Source organism: Nuphar pumila, chromosome 1, assembly GCF_984573655.1.
Source record: "Nuphar pumila chromosome 1, dmNupPumi1.hap1.1, whole genome shotgun sequence".
Lineage (NCBI taxonomy): Eukaryota > Viridiplantae > Streptophyta > Magnoliopsida > Nymphaeales > Nymphaeaceae > Nuphar > Nuphar pumila.
Window position 1 is genome coordinate 177,967,117 of NC_143249.1, and position 21,475 is coordinate 177,988,591.

Sequence of the window (21,475 nt, forward strand, 5' to 3'; positions counted from 1 at the left end):
GGCTTAGGCCCCAATTTGAAGGCACTAAGTCCGTTTTACTTCATAGAGGAGTTCCTTCCATAGTTGAGACTCTTGAAGAATTAACTATGGAAGAGAATAGGTTGAAAAGGCCATCCACTTCTAAGGATGAAGAATACGTGCTTGCTATGTTAAAGCCCGAAAGCCATACGAAGAGTTATAAACCACCTCATTTTGTAAGAAATGAGAATGGAAAAAACCCCAACTATGAAAAAGGTGTGATCATGAGTCAAAGAAAGGTGAAAAAATTATTTGCTACCATTGCTATGAGCCGGGACACATCAAATCTTTTTGTCCCAAAAGAAAGGAGGATTATAAAGAAGATAAAAAAAGTGGATTCGGTGGAAAGGAGTGAAGTAGACGACTCCAAATGCATCGGTTCACTATCCTTAGCTCAATTGATGGAGGCTTTGCAACCTATGTTCAAAGCTCAATCTTCCTCGTTTTCGGGAGGGGCCGTATCGACCAGTGACAACCATGGTAAGACCTCTTGGATCTTAGATTCCGGTGCTTTATTTCATATGACCCCTAATGAGTCTATATTGTCCGAATGCAATTTTAACTCAAATGATTCTTGTGTTTCCACTGCCGATGGCACCACTTTAAAAATCAAAAGTTTTGGTATTTATCAAAAAATACCTATATTTCACATACCAATTATTAGAGTAGTACCAAAATTAAATTTAAACATCCTATCGGTTTCTCAAATTGCGGACTATGGTTGCAAAATAGTTTTCTTATCTAATAATTGTCTAATACAGGATCTCCAGTCCGGGAAGCCAATTCGGCAAGGCCATAGAAGAGGAGACCTTTATGTTATGGACAATCTTGAATTGCCAAAACAACCTTTTTGTAATTTTGTGGAAAAAAAGATATAGGAATTTGGCACAAAAGGCTAGGACAAACTAGTGTGACCAAATTACAATTATTTTCATTTCTTTCAAATTGTAAAAAAGAAAAATTTTTATGTGAAGATTGCATTCTTGGTAAAATGAAGTCTTTACCTTTTCGAACAAGACTTTTTTATTAATTAAGAATCCATTTGAACTTGTGCATTGGGATGTATATGGATCTGCATCAGTTATATCTAAAGGAGGCATTTCTTATTATGTTGTGTTTGTAGACGATTATAACAGACACTCTTGGATATTCTTTTTAAAACACAAATCTGAAGTATTTGATTGTTTTAAAATTTTCATAGTTATATACAAAATCAATTTAAAACCAATATCAAATTTTTAGAACTGATTCTAGGGAGAATTTGTGTCAAAAGAATTTTAAAATTATCTTGGCTCAAATGGAATTGTACATAATTTGTGTCAAAAGAATTTTAAAATTATCTTGGCTCAAATGGAATTGTACATAAAAAATCATGTCCCTATACCCCTCAACAAAATGGTCTTGCTGAAGAAAGTATAGGCACATTATTGAAACCACTAGAACTCTTCTAGTGTCTGAAAATGTTGCAATTTTTTTTGGGCTGAAGTTGCCCTTACGGCAGTCTACTTAATTAATAGAATGCCTTCAAAAAATATTGAAAACATTTCTCCTATTGAAAAACTTTGTAAAATGTCTCATGATTATAAAAGACTGAGGGTTTTTTGGAGCAATTGCTTTGTTCTTACCAACAAAAATGATGTGTTTTGGGGCTATACCGAAAACCAAAAAGGATATAGGTGTTATGACATTGAAAGAAACAAGTTATATGTTTTTAGAAATGTTACGTTTCTTGAAAGTGAAAGAGCGTTTATCAAAGAGAATATCCAAGAAAGTTATGATTATTCGTTCCTCTTTGACCTTGTCAATGACAAGAGTGAATATATTCACGAGAGTCAAAACATTCATGAGGCAAATGAGAATATGAGTAAGAGTCTTGACAATGTAGACCTACTTCACGATAATTTACAAACCTGTGCCCGTCGTATTGAAGATCACCCACAAAGTGCTTTAGAAAGATACTTCAAATGCCAAGAAGAAGATTCTTCTAACCTTAGAAAATCTATAAGAATTTTGAAAGCTCCTAATAGATTCATATCATATGATTCCTTTGAACCTAAGTTTAAATCTTGCCGAATGACCATTCACTCATATTCTGAACCTCAATCATATCATGAGGCTAAACACCGACATGAATGGATTAAGGCTATGAATGACGAGTTGGAAGCATTAGAAAAGGCAAAAACTTGGGAGATCGAAACATTACCTAAAGGAACAAAAACTATAGGATGCCGATGGGTTTACAAGGTAAAAACCAAGTACGACGGAACATTAGAAAGATATAAGGCTAGGTTAGTAGCCAAGGGATACAGTCAAGAATATAGGATTGACTATGATGAGACATTTGCCCCAGTTGCTCGCATGACTACTGTTAGAACTCTCATTGCTATAACATTAATTATAAAATGACCCATATTTCAAATGGACGTTAAGAATGCCTTTTTAAATGACAACCTAGATGAAGAAGCATACATGTATCCTCCTCCTGATTTGTTTTTAGCACATGAAAAAACTCTCTGATTACGTAAGGCCTTGTATGGCCTAAAGCAAGCTCTAAAAGCTTGGTACGATAGGTTCAGTGATGTGATGACTCAACTTCATTTTAAATCTTGTTTTACTGATATTGCATTGTTTATTAAGTCTTCTGACGAAAGAATGGTGATTTTGCTACTGTACGTAGACGATATGATAATCATCGGGGATGGTAAGCAAGGAGTTAACCATATCAAAGATGTGCTTAAAGTCAACTTTGATATGACAGATCTTGGTTTTTTTATGATATTTTCTTGAAATAGAAGTTGCTTATTCAAATCGTGGTTACTTTTTGTCATAGACTAAATATGCGACAGAGATCATTGAAAGATCAGGACTCTCGGATGAGAAATTGGTTGATACTCCGGAAGTCATAAATGTCAAAATGAAGATAGATGATGGAGAACCCTTGCAAGATCCAACGCCCTACAGACAAATGATTGGGGCTTTGTCTTATCTCTCCATTACTCGCCCTGATATATCCCATTGTATTCATTCTGCTAGTCAATTTCAACATGCTCCCACTACAGTACATATGAGTGTTGTAATGAGAATTATTAGATATATTAAAAAATCTAACCTTGGTTTGTTTTTATCATCATCTTTCTCACTAGAAGTCATTGCATATTCTGACTCTGATTGTGGAGGGGATGTCAATGATAGACGCTCAACCACTGATTTATGTGTTTTTATAGGTGATTCTCTAATCTCATGGCGATGCAAAAAGCAGCAGAAGGTGTCACTATCTTCGACTAAAGCTGAGTATCGGGCCATGACAACCACTACGTCGGAATTAGTTTGGTTGAGACAACTTTTCAAAGACTTGGGGGTTCATACCGCAGAACCTTCAAAATTATGTTGTGACAACAAGAGCGTTGTTAAAAAAAACATTGCAAGCAATCATACATTTCATGAGAGAACGAAGCACATTGAGATGAATTGCCACTACGTTCGTGAAGAGTTCTTGTGAAAGACCATCACACTACCTTATGTTCCATCAGAATACGAACTTACGGACTTCTTCACCAAAGCGCTACCATCACCTAGATTCCACTTCCTACTAGGCAAACTCTCGGTGGTTGTACCATGAGTTTGAGGGAGGGGGGGGGGTGTTAAGATATGTTATAATATACATATATGTATAGTATATGTATGTTTAAAGGTTGTAAACCAAAATACCCATCAAGGGTATTTTAGTACTTTCACTGTAATAGGCATTAGCCCAATAGGGGCTGACAACTCTTTTTATTTTTTCTTGTATTTCTATTTCTTTTTTTTTTGTCCTTGGGCTGCCCCAATAACCCTCTCTTGCTCTATAAATTGGCCTTGAAGGCCTTGTATTGAGTGAATATATGCAATATTAATTTGTTAGACCCTTGTGTGGGTGGTTCGGTGATTCAATCAAGCATTCTACTTGATTGAAAGAGTGCTCTTGCATGTGTATCGGATTCAATCCACTTCATTACAGATACATGCACATATATATTTCATATATATGTACATATATCTACCTTTATATATATAATATATATTTATTTTTCGTAATATTCGAAACTCGGAAGGGTAGTTTAGTCATTTTTTGCATATCCATTTTTTGGATATGTTGTAATTTCTTTTTATTTTTTTCTCATTTATTTCTTCTTTTCTTTTTTGTAAACCTAAGTTAGTGTGTACCTCGGGGGGGGGGGGGCGCCATCTGGTCGTTGGGCCCCTCCAACGGTCACATTTGTGACTGCTGGAGGGGCTCCAACGACTAGAAGTGGAGCCCCTCCAAGGTCTCCACCTCTATATAAATGGGGATTCTCCCCTTGTAAAAATTATGGCTTTGGGTCAAAGCCCAAGTGTTCAATAAAGTTTTTATTCATTTCTTAAGTGCATTTGTGAGATTGATTGGGTTGTACTTTTGTGCACAAGTATTCTAAGTATTCTTATTGTACATGTGTGCACTTGTCTTTGATCAAGAACATTAAGTCTTGATCATAGTATCTTGTTGAAGATATTTTCACAGGATTCTCTAGGGAAATAAGAAACCTTTTCAATGTCTTTGAATTTCAAAGCAAATGAATGGCACATTCACACAAAGGTTGCCAAATTAAGAAGCGGAAGTGGGAAATGATACGGGAAGCATAAGCGAGAAGCGAGGCTTTTTTAAAATTTATAGGAAGCGGGAAGTGAAGTATCAATTTGACAGCAAAATATGAATAAAAAATGACGCAAATATGGTAATTGAATAAGAATCGAACAAGAAACAAATAAAAACTAAAATAAAATTGATCATTCTTATATTTCATGATTTTTCAGTAAAAGAGTTAAACTTTTGTTAAAATCTAACAATGATGGTTACTAATTTAGAGAAAGTACATGGGAAGTAAGTGAAAGCGTGAGAGGAAAAACATGAAAAAAATGTGAGAAAAGCATATAGGAATTATAGACCATGTGTGTGGGAAGCATAGAAGAAGCACGGGGGAATCAAGATTCCCATGAAGTTTCGGAAGAGAGGAGTATCGTGCTTCCGAAGCGAATTTCCAGGAAGCGCGCTTCCCACCTACCTAAGAAGCTTCCAGTAACTCTGATTCACACCAAATTCAGTTGTTTTCTGCCTTCCAAACTAAATTAGATGTAATAAATTGGATTCTTGGGAACATCAATTGTGCAGACCCCTTTTTAGAGGGGAAAATATGATAGTTTACATTTATGGGGGTGATCTTATTACAGTGTTATTATAAGTCTCCATCAAAAGGTGTCTAAACATCAGAAAAGATTTTAGTGATTAACCTTTCGACATAAAATCCAACTTTTGAGTGCAACAAGATATTTATATCTTGCTGATCTTGGTAAAAATTATAAGGCTTCATTTGGATCTCACTTGTTGAACCCCAGTTGCCTGTTACCTAGCTATGCAACATCTTTACTGGACCCAAATTTTGAACCAAGTGTTTCTGGATCTTGGTCAAATGATAGTCTTCCTCAATGTATCAGGGTCTCTAGGCACCTGCAAACTATATTGTAAAGAGTGTAAGATGCAAATAAAATTCTGTGTCTACAATTGGAATTTAAAGATATAAAATATGGAGAATTGAAGAAGCAAGTAATGCATAAAATTAGTACTAAGTTTTAAAAAATTGGAGATGTAAATGAAGGCCGAATAAATTATTGTTCATCTTCACATGCTCTATACAATCAACATGGCAAGACGTGACAATAATGCTTGAAAAGGAAAAGACATTAGTGACAGTCCCTTTATTCACATGCAACAAATAAAGACTACCTAAATATGCTTCAAGTGTTCAGAACCAAGTTCAGTAACATAAAATAGTTATCCATTAAACTATTGTTGCTGTTCAGCAGAAAATTTGAAGTACAAAACAAATTTAATTACACAACGATAAATAATGTCATGTAATTGATCAGTGATGCAAAAGATCATTAATTGATGAATTTTTTAGCAAGGAAAGAATTAGGTGTCTAGTATATCTATGTTGGTAACAATCATGGATCTATCAGCATTTTTCAGAATGTCAAACTGTATACAAGTATTGTTAAGCATTATTCGGGGAGTCATCCTTAACGTAATGGAGAAACCTTGAAACCTCCTATTTTTCTCTTCTTGGAGACCCTGGAAAACTTTAACCAGGTGAAAAAAAAATAAGGAACTGGGTCTTAGAAGAAATGGCTGCAGACTAAATGTCCAAAAAGTTCTTGCTAAAGGTACTAAAATCAGGACGAAAAAAAGAAAACAGAAAGCTGGAGATAATTCTAAGATTTCTCCTTTTTTTTTCTTATGGATTGGCGGGCAGGGGGAGAGGACAGGGTGAATGTGGGGTCTCTGGGATTGAATGTACAAAACATCTATAGAGCTTTATTCAGCATGATTTTCATATCACAGCTGCAGTCGACAGTCCTAGTGACTATGGACATCATCGTCATAATAAACTTCTTTACTCATCATGATCATCATTCATCACATCGTCACGATCCTCATTCATCATCAACTTTGATACAAAAAGGGTTCATGTATTTTAAGTGTACTTGGTGCTACAGAATTTTCTGTGTTTGTTTTGTTTTTATCCTCATGAACTGCATCTGCATTTTTATGGATCTGACTACAGCTGCTGCTGTAAAAAATAAATTGTAGTGGACATGGGCATCAACAATAATTCATGGAGACACGTTTAGAAGTTATTTATTTACTTTTGCATTTATCTGTCTGCAGGGCATATGAACACATTGTTCTTGTTCACTACAGAGAAGTTTCTGAGGTGGGTACTATAGCTATTTCGATTGATTAGGAGTCATATTTATGTTACCTTGTTTTTTTTCCTTTTCTTTCTCTTCACTCCAAACTGATGCAACTTTTACTTGGTGATAACCACTATTCTTGGTTATTACTTTAGCCTATTGATGCCTGTTTGAAACTTTTTCTCGGAGAGTTTCATTTTTAAGTTGTTACTTGAGTGCATGAAATTGTGCATTCTAGTGCGTTTATGCCTATTCTACATCTTTTTGTAGGCAATAGGGTGCGAATTGGTCTAATATGAGTAGCTTATAGTAAATCAGAATCCAAATATGAATATTTTGCAACAGAGCTGTCTAGATTCAATCTGAACTAAACCTGATTAACAGAGTTGAATATGGATCCAACTTTGACATGATCATGCTGATCCGACCAAAAAGGAAATAAAAATAAGGGTTTTACATGTAATGCAAATTGGATTGTATTTGGTCTGGACTCTGGATCTGGATGTAGATCTGACAGAGTACTTATCCGATTCCAACCAAAATTGAAAAAAGGTCTGACCGTGTAAGTCCGAATCTGACATTCAGATCCTATTTTGATATCCAAATCTTAGAATAATGTGTCAGAATTGCTTTTAAAACCCGACCAAAACTGAACCATTTTCACCCCTACTGTGTATGTCCGAATCTTGTTTTTCTTAATTTCTTTTATTATTTTTTCAAGGAACTGAAACCTCACCTTACCTTGTTTCAAACTCTTCTCATCAACATCAGCGTCAGCCCATAAGCTCTACCAATAATCATAAGTGAATAAAAAAATCTTAGAAATAATTTTTTGTAATTCTTAGCCAGAATCTCATTGCATGTTAAAATATGGTTGGATCACAGCTGCATGGTTGGATTCAACTCCATTCGGTCCACAATCCATTTATCTGATAGATATTCTGGCCATCAGTTCTCTTGAAGTTTTCAGTTCTTCCAACTCGTGCTGATAAGGTTATACTTGTGCAGAAAGTAATTGCAGTAATCTCCTCTGTGTAACTATTGGATAGGCTGATTAGTTCATGTATAACATGAACATGACATTCATGGGAATGGGACAGCACTTTGGGCATTTTTGCTTGTGGGAGTATAACTGTTATGGTGTATGAGCATGCAAGTCTGGTCTATGTTCATGCAAGTCATTTCTAAAGCAATTAAAATGACAAATGAGCTTTCTATTGATATTTTATTTCAAGATTATTGATACTTAAAACCATGTTATTTGTGCTTGTTTTGCTGTCAATTCTGAGCATATGCTGCTGTTGATAGGAGTGAACAAGTCCATCCTTCACCTTGCAGGTTAGGAGCACTCCAGGATCCACGTCTAACTTGGTATCAGAAGCTTCTTCCACCTTTAACAGTCAGAATATCAGTTTTTCTGATCCTCAAAATTCTGGTTACGTCCCTAGTCTTAGTGAATTGTATAATCCATCTTGGGGTTCAGTAAGTCCAGGATCTTTGGAAGAAGTTAGCTCCAAAGTGCTTCCTCCCAATGATTATGGAGAAGTTTTGGATGATATGGACAGACCTGGAGAATTTGAAGCTCAGTCCAGGCCTGGGGTCAAACTCACTCTACGCAGGCTTGCTGAGCAATTAAGCCTTGATGATGATGATGATGATAATATTTCCACGTATTATCCTGAAAACCGACCTTATCCTGAAAACCGACCTTCATACTGTAGTTCAGACGAGCGCTCACAGTTTTCCAGTGTTTCAGAAAACAATATACACAACCCTGAGCAGGATATGCTCATTAATCTTCTAAGTGATCAGGAGCGATATCAACATCTTTATGGGAGTAAAAAGACATTTGATGACAAAAACATTAACCCGTTGCTGCAGAAATCAGGTATATCACACTCTTTTTTGGGCCACATATCTATTGTTTTTTTATGGTATATGCAGTTTAAAGATAGACCAATATCAGTAGCATGATTAGATATCGAGAATGGTGCATTAGGTATGGCTCATTTAGTCACAATGACTGTGAACAAATGTACAGACCATGCATTTCTTTCTCAATGCAACCCCTTGATCCTGGAGTCACTTAATTTGGTCATTAGACATTATTCATTTGCATGTCAACTTGAAGCTCGGACATGGTTTCAAATCATCATCATTCTATTTGTCAATACTTCATAACTTTGAATGTCTGAGTCCTGGGTATCATGTCAAAATACTGGTCTTAGCTCTCAACAGCAGCTTCAAGATAAATCACTAAAATTGGATATCAGGGTAGTTGGCTATTAATAGATTTCATGGTTTGAGGCAACGGAGTTTCTTGCTTTATTCAGGTTATTTGGTACTATTTTAGGCTAGTTATAGTTGTGGGACTTCATTATGTACAAAAGGGTATAGCCAATTTATTTTGTAATTGGGTTATAAAATACTCATGCAAGAACAGTAAAGCTGCTAGTCAGTGGTGTTTTACTGCCTTATTAACGTTCAAACTTAGCCAACACCCTTGCCAGAACATGAATGCTGATAAGAGATTATAATAACCTGCAATTGGCATCTGGCATCCACAGGACTGGGTTTGCAGTTATAAAAAGGGAAAAGGAAGTGCTTATGTATTTTAGAAATTGAAAAAAAAGATTCTATTATTTGTGGAGAATGAAAAGATAATTTTCGTTCCTGTTGTTTTCTCTGTTCTTCACAAACAAACATTCCAGGATAGATGCTTTTCCTATGCTTGTTGCAATTTGGATTTATATAAGGTTCATTTTATGCAATCTCATTCTCTGTTCTTTCATGCACACATTCCCATGCTAATTTAAGTGATTAAGTCTTTTTCTCCTCTTCTATTTATTATCAAGAAGTTCACATTCAAGTCTTTGATAACTTTACAAATTTGTTTATCTCTTGGGGTGAGTTTTCTGTTGGAAAATGGATGATTTTAGTGGCATCGCTTCTCTGTTGGTGGTTGTCTTCTTTAATAGTGTCTTGGTTCTTTATCGGAAGAATGGTCATTTTCTCCAGATAATTGTTTTTTTTTATCACCCGACATTGCTTATCTTTGTCTATATTTTGGTTAGCACTTGATTATTTACTGAAGTGCCAGAAATTTACTTTTATATTTCACATTCTCTTTAGACATTCAGGGAAAACAGAATGGGCAGCCATGTAGTGAGGCAGTTGAAAGAAAAGGATCTCCATCTTGGAAAGAAATGCTGGAGCTATGCCCAAGTTCAACTGGACCTGTAGAGAAAAGCTCAAATGGAGTAGATGTGCAGTATGTTCCTAGGTCATCAACAAATGGGACAAGTAAGCTTGGTGGAGAATCTGCATTGGACTATTCCAGTACTACAATATCCAATGAAAGAGTAAGTATAATAGTGAGTGTAAGTGTTTCTCTATTTTACCGTAACTATCATCTTCTAGATTATCTGTTTCCTCCATTGGGATTCCACAGAGAATAATTTATGAGTAGTTACACTTTGGGATTTGATATATCACTATAATGCTTTAATAAAAATTTTCTGACTCATGATTTACATAGAACAGTTGGTTCCTGTAATAAGTACCTAACCCAAAATAAGTTGGTTGAAGTATTTGCAGTTTATATTTACTGTATATATTGTTTGGTATTTATTTTCCAAGTGTGGGCCTTTTTCCTTTCCTATGCATATGGGACTGATTTTTAACCAGAATTTCATGTGATATTATTTAGTAGGACTAAAAGCAAGAGATTGATTTGATAATGCAATATTTGTTTCTCCCAGTTACTGTTTAACACCTTTGTGAAAATTTTGGCACAGGATTGGCCACAAATTTCTTTTGAAAAAGGGGATATTTCTATCAATTCTGATGAACAGTCTACAAATTTCGCTTGGAGCTGGAAAGATGCTGGGGGTAACATGGGACAAAACAGTTCTGGTCAGTCTTCCTCATATAATTTGAGACAGCAACTTTCAGCTGCACGGCGCTTCCTACTTGGGACTGACAGCCTTGCATCACCAACTTCAACTTCCTTGCCTCTACATAATGAAAGACCTTCAGGTTCGCGAAGTTCATTAAGATCTAGCATTCATGATGGTGACCACCATATTGGGATAGTTGGAAGGGTAAATAGTCTAGAATGGACTGAGACTAAGGACATAAACATTTCTGGTAGCAAGTATTCTCCTGAATATTATGGAACGCTATTTGATCAAGAAAATCATCTGGGCCAACTTCCTGAAGCTGATTCAGGTTTGACTGTTTCACAAGTCCAATGTTTTACTATTCGAGAAATATCCCCAGAGTGGGCGTACTCTACAGAAGGTGCAAAGGTATTTTCCTCTTTCTAGAGGGCACTTATTGTAAGATTCTTTAGCATGTGAACTTTACATTTTTTTTTAATAAGAAAGGTGGGGGATTATTTGCCCTCCATTTCCTAGCTACATATCATCTTTACAAAGCCTACATTCATGCAAATTACATATATCTCTCCAATTTGGAGGTTTGTTCTTCCAGTACAAGGCATCATCCATACTATTCAAGGACTAAAAAAACACAATGCAGAACTAGCTACCCCCAATGCAATGAAACACAGTTGACCCAGTATTGCATCAAAAACTCGCATTAATATGTTAGGAACTTTAAATGGTTTTTATCTAACAAAAAGATAATATGTTTTCCTTATGAATCATTTATTTCTTAAAGTCTACAGTTAGTGAAAGCATATTCTTGACTTTTTTTATTTCTTAAATCATAGTTTATTGGTGTTGTAGGATTTTCTTTATTTTGTCATTTGTTTTTATCTTTGAATTTTCCTGCTCTTGTTGTTTTCACACAAAAAAATGATGGAAAACTTATGGGCCCACAGGGATTACCCTCAAGTTGCATATAGTTTGATCTTCAAAATGGTGTTTAATTTCTTAGTGGGTTCATCATAATATCATTTCTTCTTTGGTGATGATAACTAGGGTTTACATGACACATTAACAATTGTTGTTTTACTTGATTTAGATGCTCTGTTTATTTTTTGCGTTGTGTCAATTAATGTGGTTTCCATGTCCTATGCAGGTTATAGTAATTGGTGATTTCCTTTGTGATCCATCCGAGTGTGCATGGTGTTGCATGTTTGGTGATATTGAAGTTCCAATAGAGATTATACATAAAGGTGTCCTTCGTTGCCAGGCTCCTCCACATGTGACTGGAAAGGTCTCATTTTGTATCACTTCTGGAAATAGAGAATCCTGCAGTGAAATAAGAGAATTTGAGTATCGTTTTAACCCTCACAATTATCCTATGGTCTATAATCCACTACAACATGATACACCTAGCTCAAGAGAAGAATTGTTATTGCTTGTCAAATTTGCACAGATGGTTTTGCATGGAAGTGTACATGCTTCAATAGAAAATAATATGGAATCAAAAGGTGCATCCTCAGTTCGGTTAAAAGTGGGTGATAATCAATGGGAAGGAATTATAGCTTCAATTTTAGATGGTTCAGAGAATGCTTCTAATATCAAGGATTGGCTATTAGAAGAACTTTTAAAGGTGAGATTGGACCAATGGCTTTCGGAGAAATGCCAGAATGATGCAACAGCAACTTGCTCCCTATCCAAGCATGAGCAAGGTATAATACATATGATTGCTGGCTTAGGATATGAATGGGCTTTGAGTGCAGTACTTAATTCCGGTATTGTTGTTAATTTTCGAGACAACAATGGGTGGACTGCTCTTCATTGGGCTTCAAGATTTGGGAGGTAATTGTCAAACCATATAGTGTCTATTTAAATTCAATGTTGGCTCCTTGTATTCTTCTGATGGCAAATTCCTGTGTCTTAATCAACAGGATTTCACATATTTGCTTGAGAATTAAACGTGTTCCAGATCCTTGTTAAGTGTTTTCTTTGCATGCTTATCGGTGTTCATTTTTATTTTCCATCAGAAATGTTGATAATTTTTTAAACCGTTAAATTGCCTCACTTGTATCTTTATCTGAAATTGAACAAGAAGACGGAAATGTTGTGGTATAACAAAATACCATTTTAATTATATATTGCAGGGAAAGAATGGTTGCTGCTCTTCTAGCTGCTGGCGCATTTGCCGGAGCTGTGACAGACCCAACTTCACAAGAACCAGCTGGTAGAACTGCTGCATTTGTCGCTGCTGCCAGTGGGCACAATGGACTTGCAGCATATCTTTCGGAGGCGGCGCTTACAAGCCATCTTTCATCACTCACGTTGGATGAAACTGAAATTTCTAAAGGATCGGCTGCTGTTGAGGCAGAAAAAACTGTGGAAAGCATATCGGAAAGGAGCAACCTTCAACTCCATTTGGGTGCTACAGAAGATCAGCTTTCATTGAAAGATTCTTTGGCAGCTGTGAGGAATGCAGCTCAGGCAGCGGCACGCATACAGTCTGCTTTCCGTTCTCATTCCTTCAGAAAGCGGCAACAGATATCCGCAAACAGATGTGACGAGTGTGGTATGACTCAAAGTGACATTCGTGGGATAATAGCTGCATCAAAATTTCATAGGGCTTATAATAGTCGTGATCACAAGTTAGATATTGCAGCCATCCGTATTCAAAGGAAATACCTGAGTTGGAAAGGGCGCAAAGACTTCCTAACCCTTCGACGGAATGTAGTGAAAATTCAGGTTTGATTTCTGTCCCCCCACCCCCCATGAGCTTAGATGGTACATGCAGCACAGCTGTTTGATGTTCATTGATCACCTTATTGTGCCAGAGCAAGGTTCCATTAATATTTGGGTGTCCCTAGATAGATTAATCAGTATAACTTTTCATGTAAGGAGAAAATTTGTCAGAATAAAGAATTGAAGTTTCAGATTTCATTTAAAAATTGTCGTGATTGTGATGCCATTGACATTTTTGCCTTTCTGATGGATATTTTCTGCCCTTGCATCTTGTTTTTAATTTCACCTCTCATTTTTCACTTCTTGTCAGGCTCATGTGCGAGGGCACCAGGTTCGTAAGAAATACAAGGAATTTGTGTGGACTGTCGGAGTACTTGAAAAGGTCATACTGCGCTGGCGTCGGAAGGGAGCCGGCTTACGAGGATTCCGAGCAGAGCAAGAATCTGTTAATGAGGATGAAGATGAAGACATACTCAAGGTATTCCGGAAACAGAAAGTTGATTTGGCTCTTGAGGAAGCTGTGTCTAGAGTGCTTTCCATAGTTGATTCTCCCAATGCCCGCCAACAATATCGCCGCATGCTTGAAATCTATAAGCAAACTAAGGTTAGCTCAGTTACAACTTACAACACTGAAATTTACTGGTATAATCAAGAATATCACGAATCTTTTCTGTTTCACTTGTCTGGACTTGGTGAATAGTCAACCCAGCATTGAGTTATTTCTCTCTCTCTCTCTCCCCCCCTTCTGCAGGCTGAAGGGCAGGCAAATGATTCCATGGAGGCTGATGACTTTAACCAATTCAGGTATTAGTTGGATGTCCATATTCTTGTTATTAATCCCAGGCTTGAATCCTGCAAAATATTTAATGTAGATTGTTGGAATGATTTTTATAGCAATAGACGTTTGTACAGTGTGTTTCTAGGCCTAAAAGCATTGTAGCCTTTGCATACACCTCTGTAAGCTTGATTTTTCTTGTAAATAGATTCTTTACCACTAAATGCATGATAGTATTGTGTTTTTGTAATTCATGTGTCTGTGAATGCACTGCGGGCGGTTTACATAATGGATTAGACCACTCTTTCCTACTGCGAGCATAGAGTGTAGACTGAAGAGTCGGAAGCTTTTCTGAAGGCAAGGGATATCTCCTTCGCCATTGTGCCTCATGGATGATCCTGCGATAGAAGAAATTGCATCCTGTTTGGCAATTTCTGAAGTTAGGATATAACAGCTTATGAGAAAGGCAGCATCGTGATTCATTCCTGAAAAGGAAGACAGCTATGCTAATAGCTATCTCAGAGATAGGTGGACACGAGGACACTGGATGCAGGTTCCACTCGCAAGTTCAAAAGTACTTCCCAAATGGGACATGCGGAGACTGATAATTTTAATTTTTAATCAATAAAAAGTTATTTTTGATATTTAATATTAAAACTTTTTATTGAAACATTATTAAAAAGTCAATAATTTATGGAAAAATATTAAAATAATGGCCATACAAATCCGTGTCTGATTCAGTGTGTCCACTCCCAGGGACACGGACAATATGATGTGTCCTGTGACATGGGCTGCATTGTTTTTTAGTCCAGTATCTTATTCAGGCCAAAGACCTTGCCATAGTTGGCTCTGACTCAGCTGAATTGTCTGATTCTTTGGGGTTTAGCCGCTAATGGGTTTTTCTCCGGAAATTTTACAAGCACCTGAACCTAATATGCTAAATGAGGTGAATTGAATGATTCTTATACAGGCCGCAGATCCAGGGAAAATGGCTTTCAATTCAACTTCTCACTGAAAAAATCATTTTTTTGCTATATGCAAAATGAGTAGCAATGCAGGGGGTAAATAAATCTTTTAACGTAAACTTGGTTATTTCATGCAAAACTTGTTGCAAAATTCTAGTCTCCCCCACAGCTGGTCGCCTCGGAAAAGGGCTCCCCTGTGTTGCCGAGGAAGAAACAACCTCCGAAGTCCGCTGCTGAGGTCACCCCATTGGAGTCTCTGCCACTAGGGTCGCCCATGTGTTGCCATTGAAGAATAAAGTAACTCTCTCTCTCTCTCTCTCTCTCTACAGAAGCATGGGGCTCCCATAATATGTTATGGGGATTTTATTTTTCCGTTTTTGGGTTTCTGAAAAATTAAGGGTTTTATTGTGTTGGGATTCTAGAAAAAAAAATTGGAGCTTTTATTGATATGAGGTTCCATAAAAACCATAGGATTTTTATTTATCCAGAGACCCTAATGGTCGTGCTCAACTTTGTGGGAAGAAAGCCCTAGCTTAAAACCCCTAATTCTTTTGGAGATTTTTTAGGGGTTTATTGTTTGGGGCTGGCCAATATCACATTATTATCAAGATATTATCTTATTTTATTTATATTTTAAAGTTTTAATATTATCTTGTTTTTTAGTTTGTGTTTTTCACTGTTTCCCTGTGTTTTTCTATGATTAGTTTTACTGAGATTTTCTTTATATTTTTTGAAATAAATCACCACAGTTAGCATTCAGGAGAAGAGAGAGAGAGAGAGATACTAAAAAACGGCAATCACTAAAGAGATGGCTACCTTTAATGTTTTATTATGTAACATATTACAAAGGGTTTAAAATACAAACAAATAACAAAAATGCCATTACATAAAGAAAACACTCTAAGAATAATAAAATGCACGGATCTGGATTCTATTCAAATCAGATGACGTCAAAACACATTTTATCACTCTCCCTCAAGTTGTGCATGGTCATGGACCATGGATAACTTGTTCATTAAGAACCAAAATTGATGTTGTGTTCGGTCTTTGGTGAACAAATTTGCAACTTGGCTTTCTGTATAAATGTGACGAGGCTCAATCTTTTTGTCTTCAATCTTCTATCTGATGAAATGTTGATCTATCTCAATATGCTTTGTGCGACCATGCTATATAAGATTGTAAGCAATGTTAATAGCACTCTGATTATTACATAATAAAAATGATTGTGAGATTTCTTCTTCAAGATCTGCAAGAAGATGTCTAACCCATGTAGCTTCAGCTGTCCCAGCTGCTATAAACATATATTCAGCTTCAGTAGTGACACCAAATTTTTTTCAATAAATATACAATATGTAGAAACAGATTGCCTTTCATCCGGATCTCCAGCCCAATCTGCATCACTGCAAGTAATGATCTCATGTTTCTTATTGTCAATCCAATTTCTTTGAGAAAGAAGACCATCACTAATTATTCATTTCAAAAATCTTAAAATTCTTTTCATGACTTCAACATAACTAGTTCTTGGTTCATGCATGAATTGAGAAACTTGATTAACAGAATAAACAATGTCTGGCCTGGTAAAGGTGAGATACTGAAGCATTTCAACGATACTCCGATAGTCGGATAATCATATAAGTCTCCACCGTTAGAACTTAGTTTTTGATGTAGAATACAAAGTGTGCTTAGGGGTTTACAATTAAACATACCTACCTTGCTCAAAAGATCAAGAGTATATTTATGTTGAGTAAGAGTTAAAACATCATCTCTTCTATCCACCTCAACCCCAAGAAAATACCTTAAATCACCAAGATCTTTTATCTTGAAATTTTGCATCAATAGTTCTTTCACAATCTGTATATGTCTGTTATAATTGTCTGTAAGAATTATGTCATCAACATAGATAAATAAAAGAGTTGTGACATCCTTATCCTTGAAAATGAATAGAGAATGATCAAGAGAGCATATGCAAAAACCATAGTTTTGAATTTTAAGAGAAAAACTCTCAAACCAAGAATGAGAGACTAGATTTAATCTATAAAGAGCCTTTTTCAGTTTACAAACATAATCCTTGGTTTCTCCTTCAGTATATCCAGGAGGTTGCTCCATGAAAACTCTGTCCTTCAAATCTCCATCTAAAAAGACATTTTTAACATCAAGTTGACTTAATTGTCAACCATAATCAACAACCAAAGATATAACAACCCGTATTGTTTCCATCTTAACAACAGGACTGAAAGTTTTATCATAGTTTTGCCCATATTCTTGTGTGAAACCGCGTGCTATAAGTCTTGCTTTGTATCTTTCAATCAATACATCCATCCATCAAGTTTATACTTAATCTTATAAACTCATTTGCACCCAACAACATATTTCTTTTCAAGTCTAGAAACAATTTTTCAGGTTTGACATTCATGAAGAGCTTCAATTTCCTCATTCATAGCCTTTATCCATTTATGTGATTTAATGGCTTGATGAAAGTTAACAGGTTCATCATGTTTCTCTACTTAAGATATGAATAACTGAAAATTCATGAAAAAATTCCCATCTTTGAATAGGATGATGTATCCTTTCTGATCTTCTCAAAGAAGGTTGACTCATACCCTGCTCAACATTGTCCGTGGCATTATCTCTTGCCCTTCTGACATAAACTTGACCAGAAAATCTATGAAATCCTCTAGACACTTCATTTTCAGAAGGATGTAAAGGTTCAAGACATTGTTCATTTAAATTCAGTTCTTCACAAAATGGCAGACAAGATCTCTTTTCGCTCTCAAATAGTTCAACACTTAACCAGGGATCATAAACTTCAATATTTCGAGATTAGTTCTGTTCTTTGACTAATGACATGCTCTCAAAATTTTGTTGATCAAAGAAAACATTTCTGAAAATCTTGATATGCTTGGTTACCGGATCATAACATCTGTATCCCTTATAATCATCTGTATATCCAACAAACCTGCACTTCAAAGTTTTATCCTAAAATTTATTCCTCGGAGATTTGTCAATATGAACATAACAAACACAACCAAAGGTGCACAAGTTGTTATAATCAGGATGCTTTCCAATAAGGGTAAAATATGGGGACTTGTCTTCTAAACTTCTCATGGGCAAACCGTTAATCACATGTAATGCAATATAAAAGGCTTTTGTCCAAAGATTAATAGGAATATTACTATTATGAAGCATACTTATGGTACTTTCAATGATATATCGACGTTTTCTTTCAACCACTATATTTTGTTGAGGAGTGTGTAGACAAGACACACGCCTACTTAGCCTATTATTTCAAAGAAAAACAACAAAGTTATTTAAAGAATATTCACCTCCACCATCACACTAGAAATTCACAACATTAGAAGAGAAACGATTCTTAACAAAGGCACAAAAGTCTTGAAACAATCTAAAAACTTTGAACTTATGTTTTATGAAATATATCCAGGTGAAACTAGAATAACTATCAATGAATAGAACATAATATTGACTTTCAGATAAAGAACATACAGGAGTTGACCCTCATACATCAGAATACACAATTTTAAAAGCTTTTGAGGCTCTTTCATTAACCAAATTAAAAGGAAGAACGTGACTTTTACATAACTGACACTTTGAACATTTTTTAACATCTAGGACAGAATGTAAACAAGACTCTGGAATCAAATTTTATGACACAAGTTTCTTAATGAAACCATGACTACAATTACCCAAACAACTGTGCCACAAATTTGGCTTATTACATTGAGAAAGACTAAAAACATCTTTATGACAAGACTTGAGGCTATGAAATGTCAGCTTAAAAAAAGAAGACCTCAAGGTAGAAGAATAATGAAAAGTTGGATCATTCTTGAAGATATACATGTTTTCTCGTCGCTCTCTTTTAGCGAATGTCTCCTTCGTTTGAAGATCCTTAACATACACAGAAGGAGTAAATTCGATAAAAGAATTTATATCATCAACAAGTTCAAATACAAAAACAATATTGTTTTTAATATTATGCGCTAAAAAAACATTGGACAAATTAAGAGATGTACTAGGCAAAGAAATTTGTGCACTTCCAACATGAGAAATGTGATTATGTGTTCCATCTCCAGTGATTATTCTACCACTTTCAAAATAAGGAGATAAATTCGAGAGCTTACCAGCATTTTTTGTGACATGAGTGGTCGCTTTAGAATCCACGTACCATTCACCTTGTTCATTTTGCTTAATACTCATCTGAGATAAAGCCACTAACAAAAGTTGTTGCATATCTCAAGAAGATCTTTGTCCATCAGCTTCTCTTTTGTTTCCTAATTTATTATTTTTTTCTTTGTTTTGAGGGTTAAACCAACAATCAGCTTTGACATCCTTTCTTATTATACTGAAAACATGTAGGCACCTTTTTTTGATTTCTTGTATTGAAAAATCCTGGTGTACTTGGAGTAGGAAGAATACCATGACCTCATTAACCAAAACAATCTCGACCTCTGTCACCTTGAAGACTGTTACTTTCATGCTCAAAACTGTGTGATATATCCGATGCCAAGACATTATGAGAATCTGCACAGTTAGCATTGAACTGAAGGAGGAAGGAGAAGAGAGAGAGAGATGTTAAAAAACGGCAGCCACTAAAGAGATGCTAGCGCTAATGCTTTATTATGTAACATATATTACAAAGGGTTTAAAATACAAACAAATAACAAAAATGCCATTACATAAAGAAAACACTCTAAGAATAATAAGACGCATGGATCTGGATCCTATCAAGATCCAATGGCGTCAAAATACATTTTATCATTTTTTTCCAAAATTAAAAATTTCAACAATTTTCCTTCATTGATAAAATGCCCATAAGAGGGTTTGTGACTCTGCTTCTGCTCAAGTGCCTACTTTCCCGTAGATGAAGTTCACTGTTGTAGGTGAGATTGCTGCTTATACTGAAAGATATCAAGTTTTGTGTTTCAGGCTTCATTCCTCAATTATTTTGGTGGTTCTCTCCTATTACTTGTGGTGGGTATCTGTGCTTGTCAAAATTATTTTACTGTATCTGCAGATTCTTCACCACCCATTTGATTGATGAGCCTTCAACTTGTGCGAGCCCCATAATAAGAGCCATCCACATTTGATTGGTACTATGATGCATACTGTGGAAGTGGTGATGTGCCAACTCATGGAGAGTATAGCACACAGACTTGGTTTCATGCTTTTGACAGATAACCTTGCCTGTAAATCTCATCTTGGACTACCAGAGATAGGTAGGCTGTCCTAGCAGATGGCAGAAATTCGAAGTAATTTCGATTCCAAGTGAGATGATAATGTGGATCACCAGATGTGCATGTATGAGGTGAACAACTTAATTGGTTCCCAGACTAGCAAAGAACAAAATTGGAAACATGCACAACTAATTTCTTGGGACCTTCTAGATATGTTACTTTTATCCAGATTTTACATCAGCATAATAACATGGATGTGTGTGATACCTTCATCAAAGAGCAAGCTATGAAGCTCCTAGGGTGGCTTTCTCTAAAGAGAGCCATGAAAGCTTATCTTAGAAATATACAAGACCTATTTGGTGGAGTATTTTAATTACCTTGTGCAAGCAACATCACAAGTCAGTGCTGCTAGTGTAAGACCATATCATGAAGAGATTATCTATTTTGCAAATAATTATGTCAGGAGATGAGAATTACTATGGTCCACTTTCAGTCATGGTTCTTGAAGTGCTAGACGCTGCTAGGGTTTTATTGAATATGGCATACTTGCATTTCATTTATTTTTGAAGAATATACGTTCAAATAAATCATGTAAAAGCTTCAAGCAAACCAGGCATACTGTGTTAAAAGAAGGTTAATTACAAGCAAAAATGGCTTGACACTTGCAGCAGCTATCAGTATGATCAAAGAGTAATTATAGGCAAGAGGCTCTTTGCAAAATGAATTCTCATTACAAGCTTTCCTTTGCAAGTGACAACACCAATAACTTAAATGCAGACACTGAAAACTATAGTATAGGCAAAAATCAGATATTTTTTTTCTATTACGAAAAAAATTACTTGTACAAAGTGGTTGTGATAGTCTTAGACTCTTAACTATCCTTTTGCCAATCACCCCATGTTATTGTAAAACCAGCTTTCAAGTATCATCCCTGTCCACCATGGTCTTCCACTATTTTAGCCTTATGATAAAGGATGCACACTCTTAGGGTGTGTTTGCATGTCACAGAAATAGTGGGATTTCTGTAAAAATGCATAAAGAATGAAGTGTTTGTGTGGGCCTCACTGTAGTTATGTAAATGCTTTTAAGCTTTTCCTCGTAGAAAAGCAACCCCAAAATCAATGGCCACCCATT

General features: G+C 35.8%; 1 protein-coding gene across 6 annotated transcripts in view; it reads left to right on the forward strand.

The window, feature by feature from the left end:
- LOC149851424 (calmodulin-binding transcription activator 4-like) overlaps nt 1–14,437 on the forward strand; it is a 52,028-nt gene extending 37,591 nt beyond the window's left edge. For 4 of the 6 annotated variants that reach the window (XM_090000672.1, XM_090000667.1, XM_090000686.1 and 1 more), the window contains 8 exons: nt 6,761–6,806; nt 8,125–8,674; nt 9,919–10,148; nt 10,584–11,096; nt 11,833–12,518; nt 12,821–13,415; nt 13,723–14,016; nt 14,164–14,437. In XM_090000672.1, coding sequence (XP_089856798.1) covers nt 6,761–6,806; nt 8,125–8,674; nt 9,919–10,148; nt 10,584–11,096; nt 11,833–12,518; nt 12,821–13,415; nt 13,723–14,016; nt 14,164–14,223 — 2,974 coding nt within the window. In that variant the 3' untranslated portion in view covers nt 14,224–14,437. The remainder of the gene's footprint in view (nt 1–6,760; nt 6,807–8,124; nt 8,675–9,918; nt 10,149–10,583; nt 11,097–11,832; nt 12,519–12,820; nt 13,416–13,722; nt 14,017–14,163) is intronic. The other 2 variants (XM_090000678.1, XM_090000690.1) reach the window with 2 other exon arrangements.
- The last annotated feature ends 7,038 nt before the right edge of the window (nt 14,438–21,475 follow it).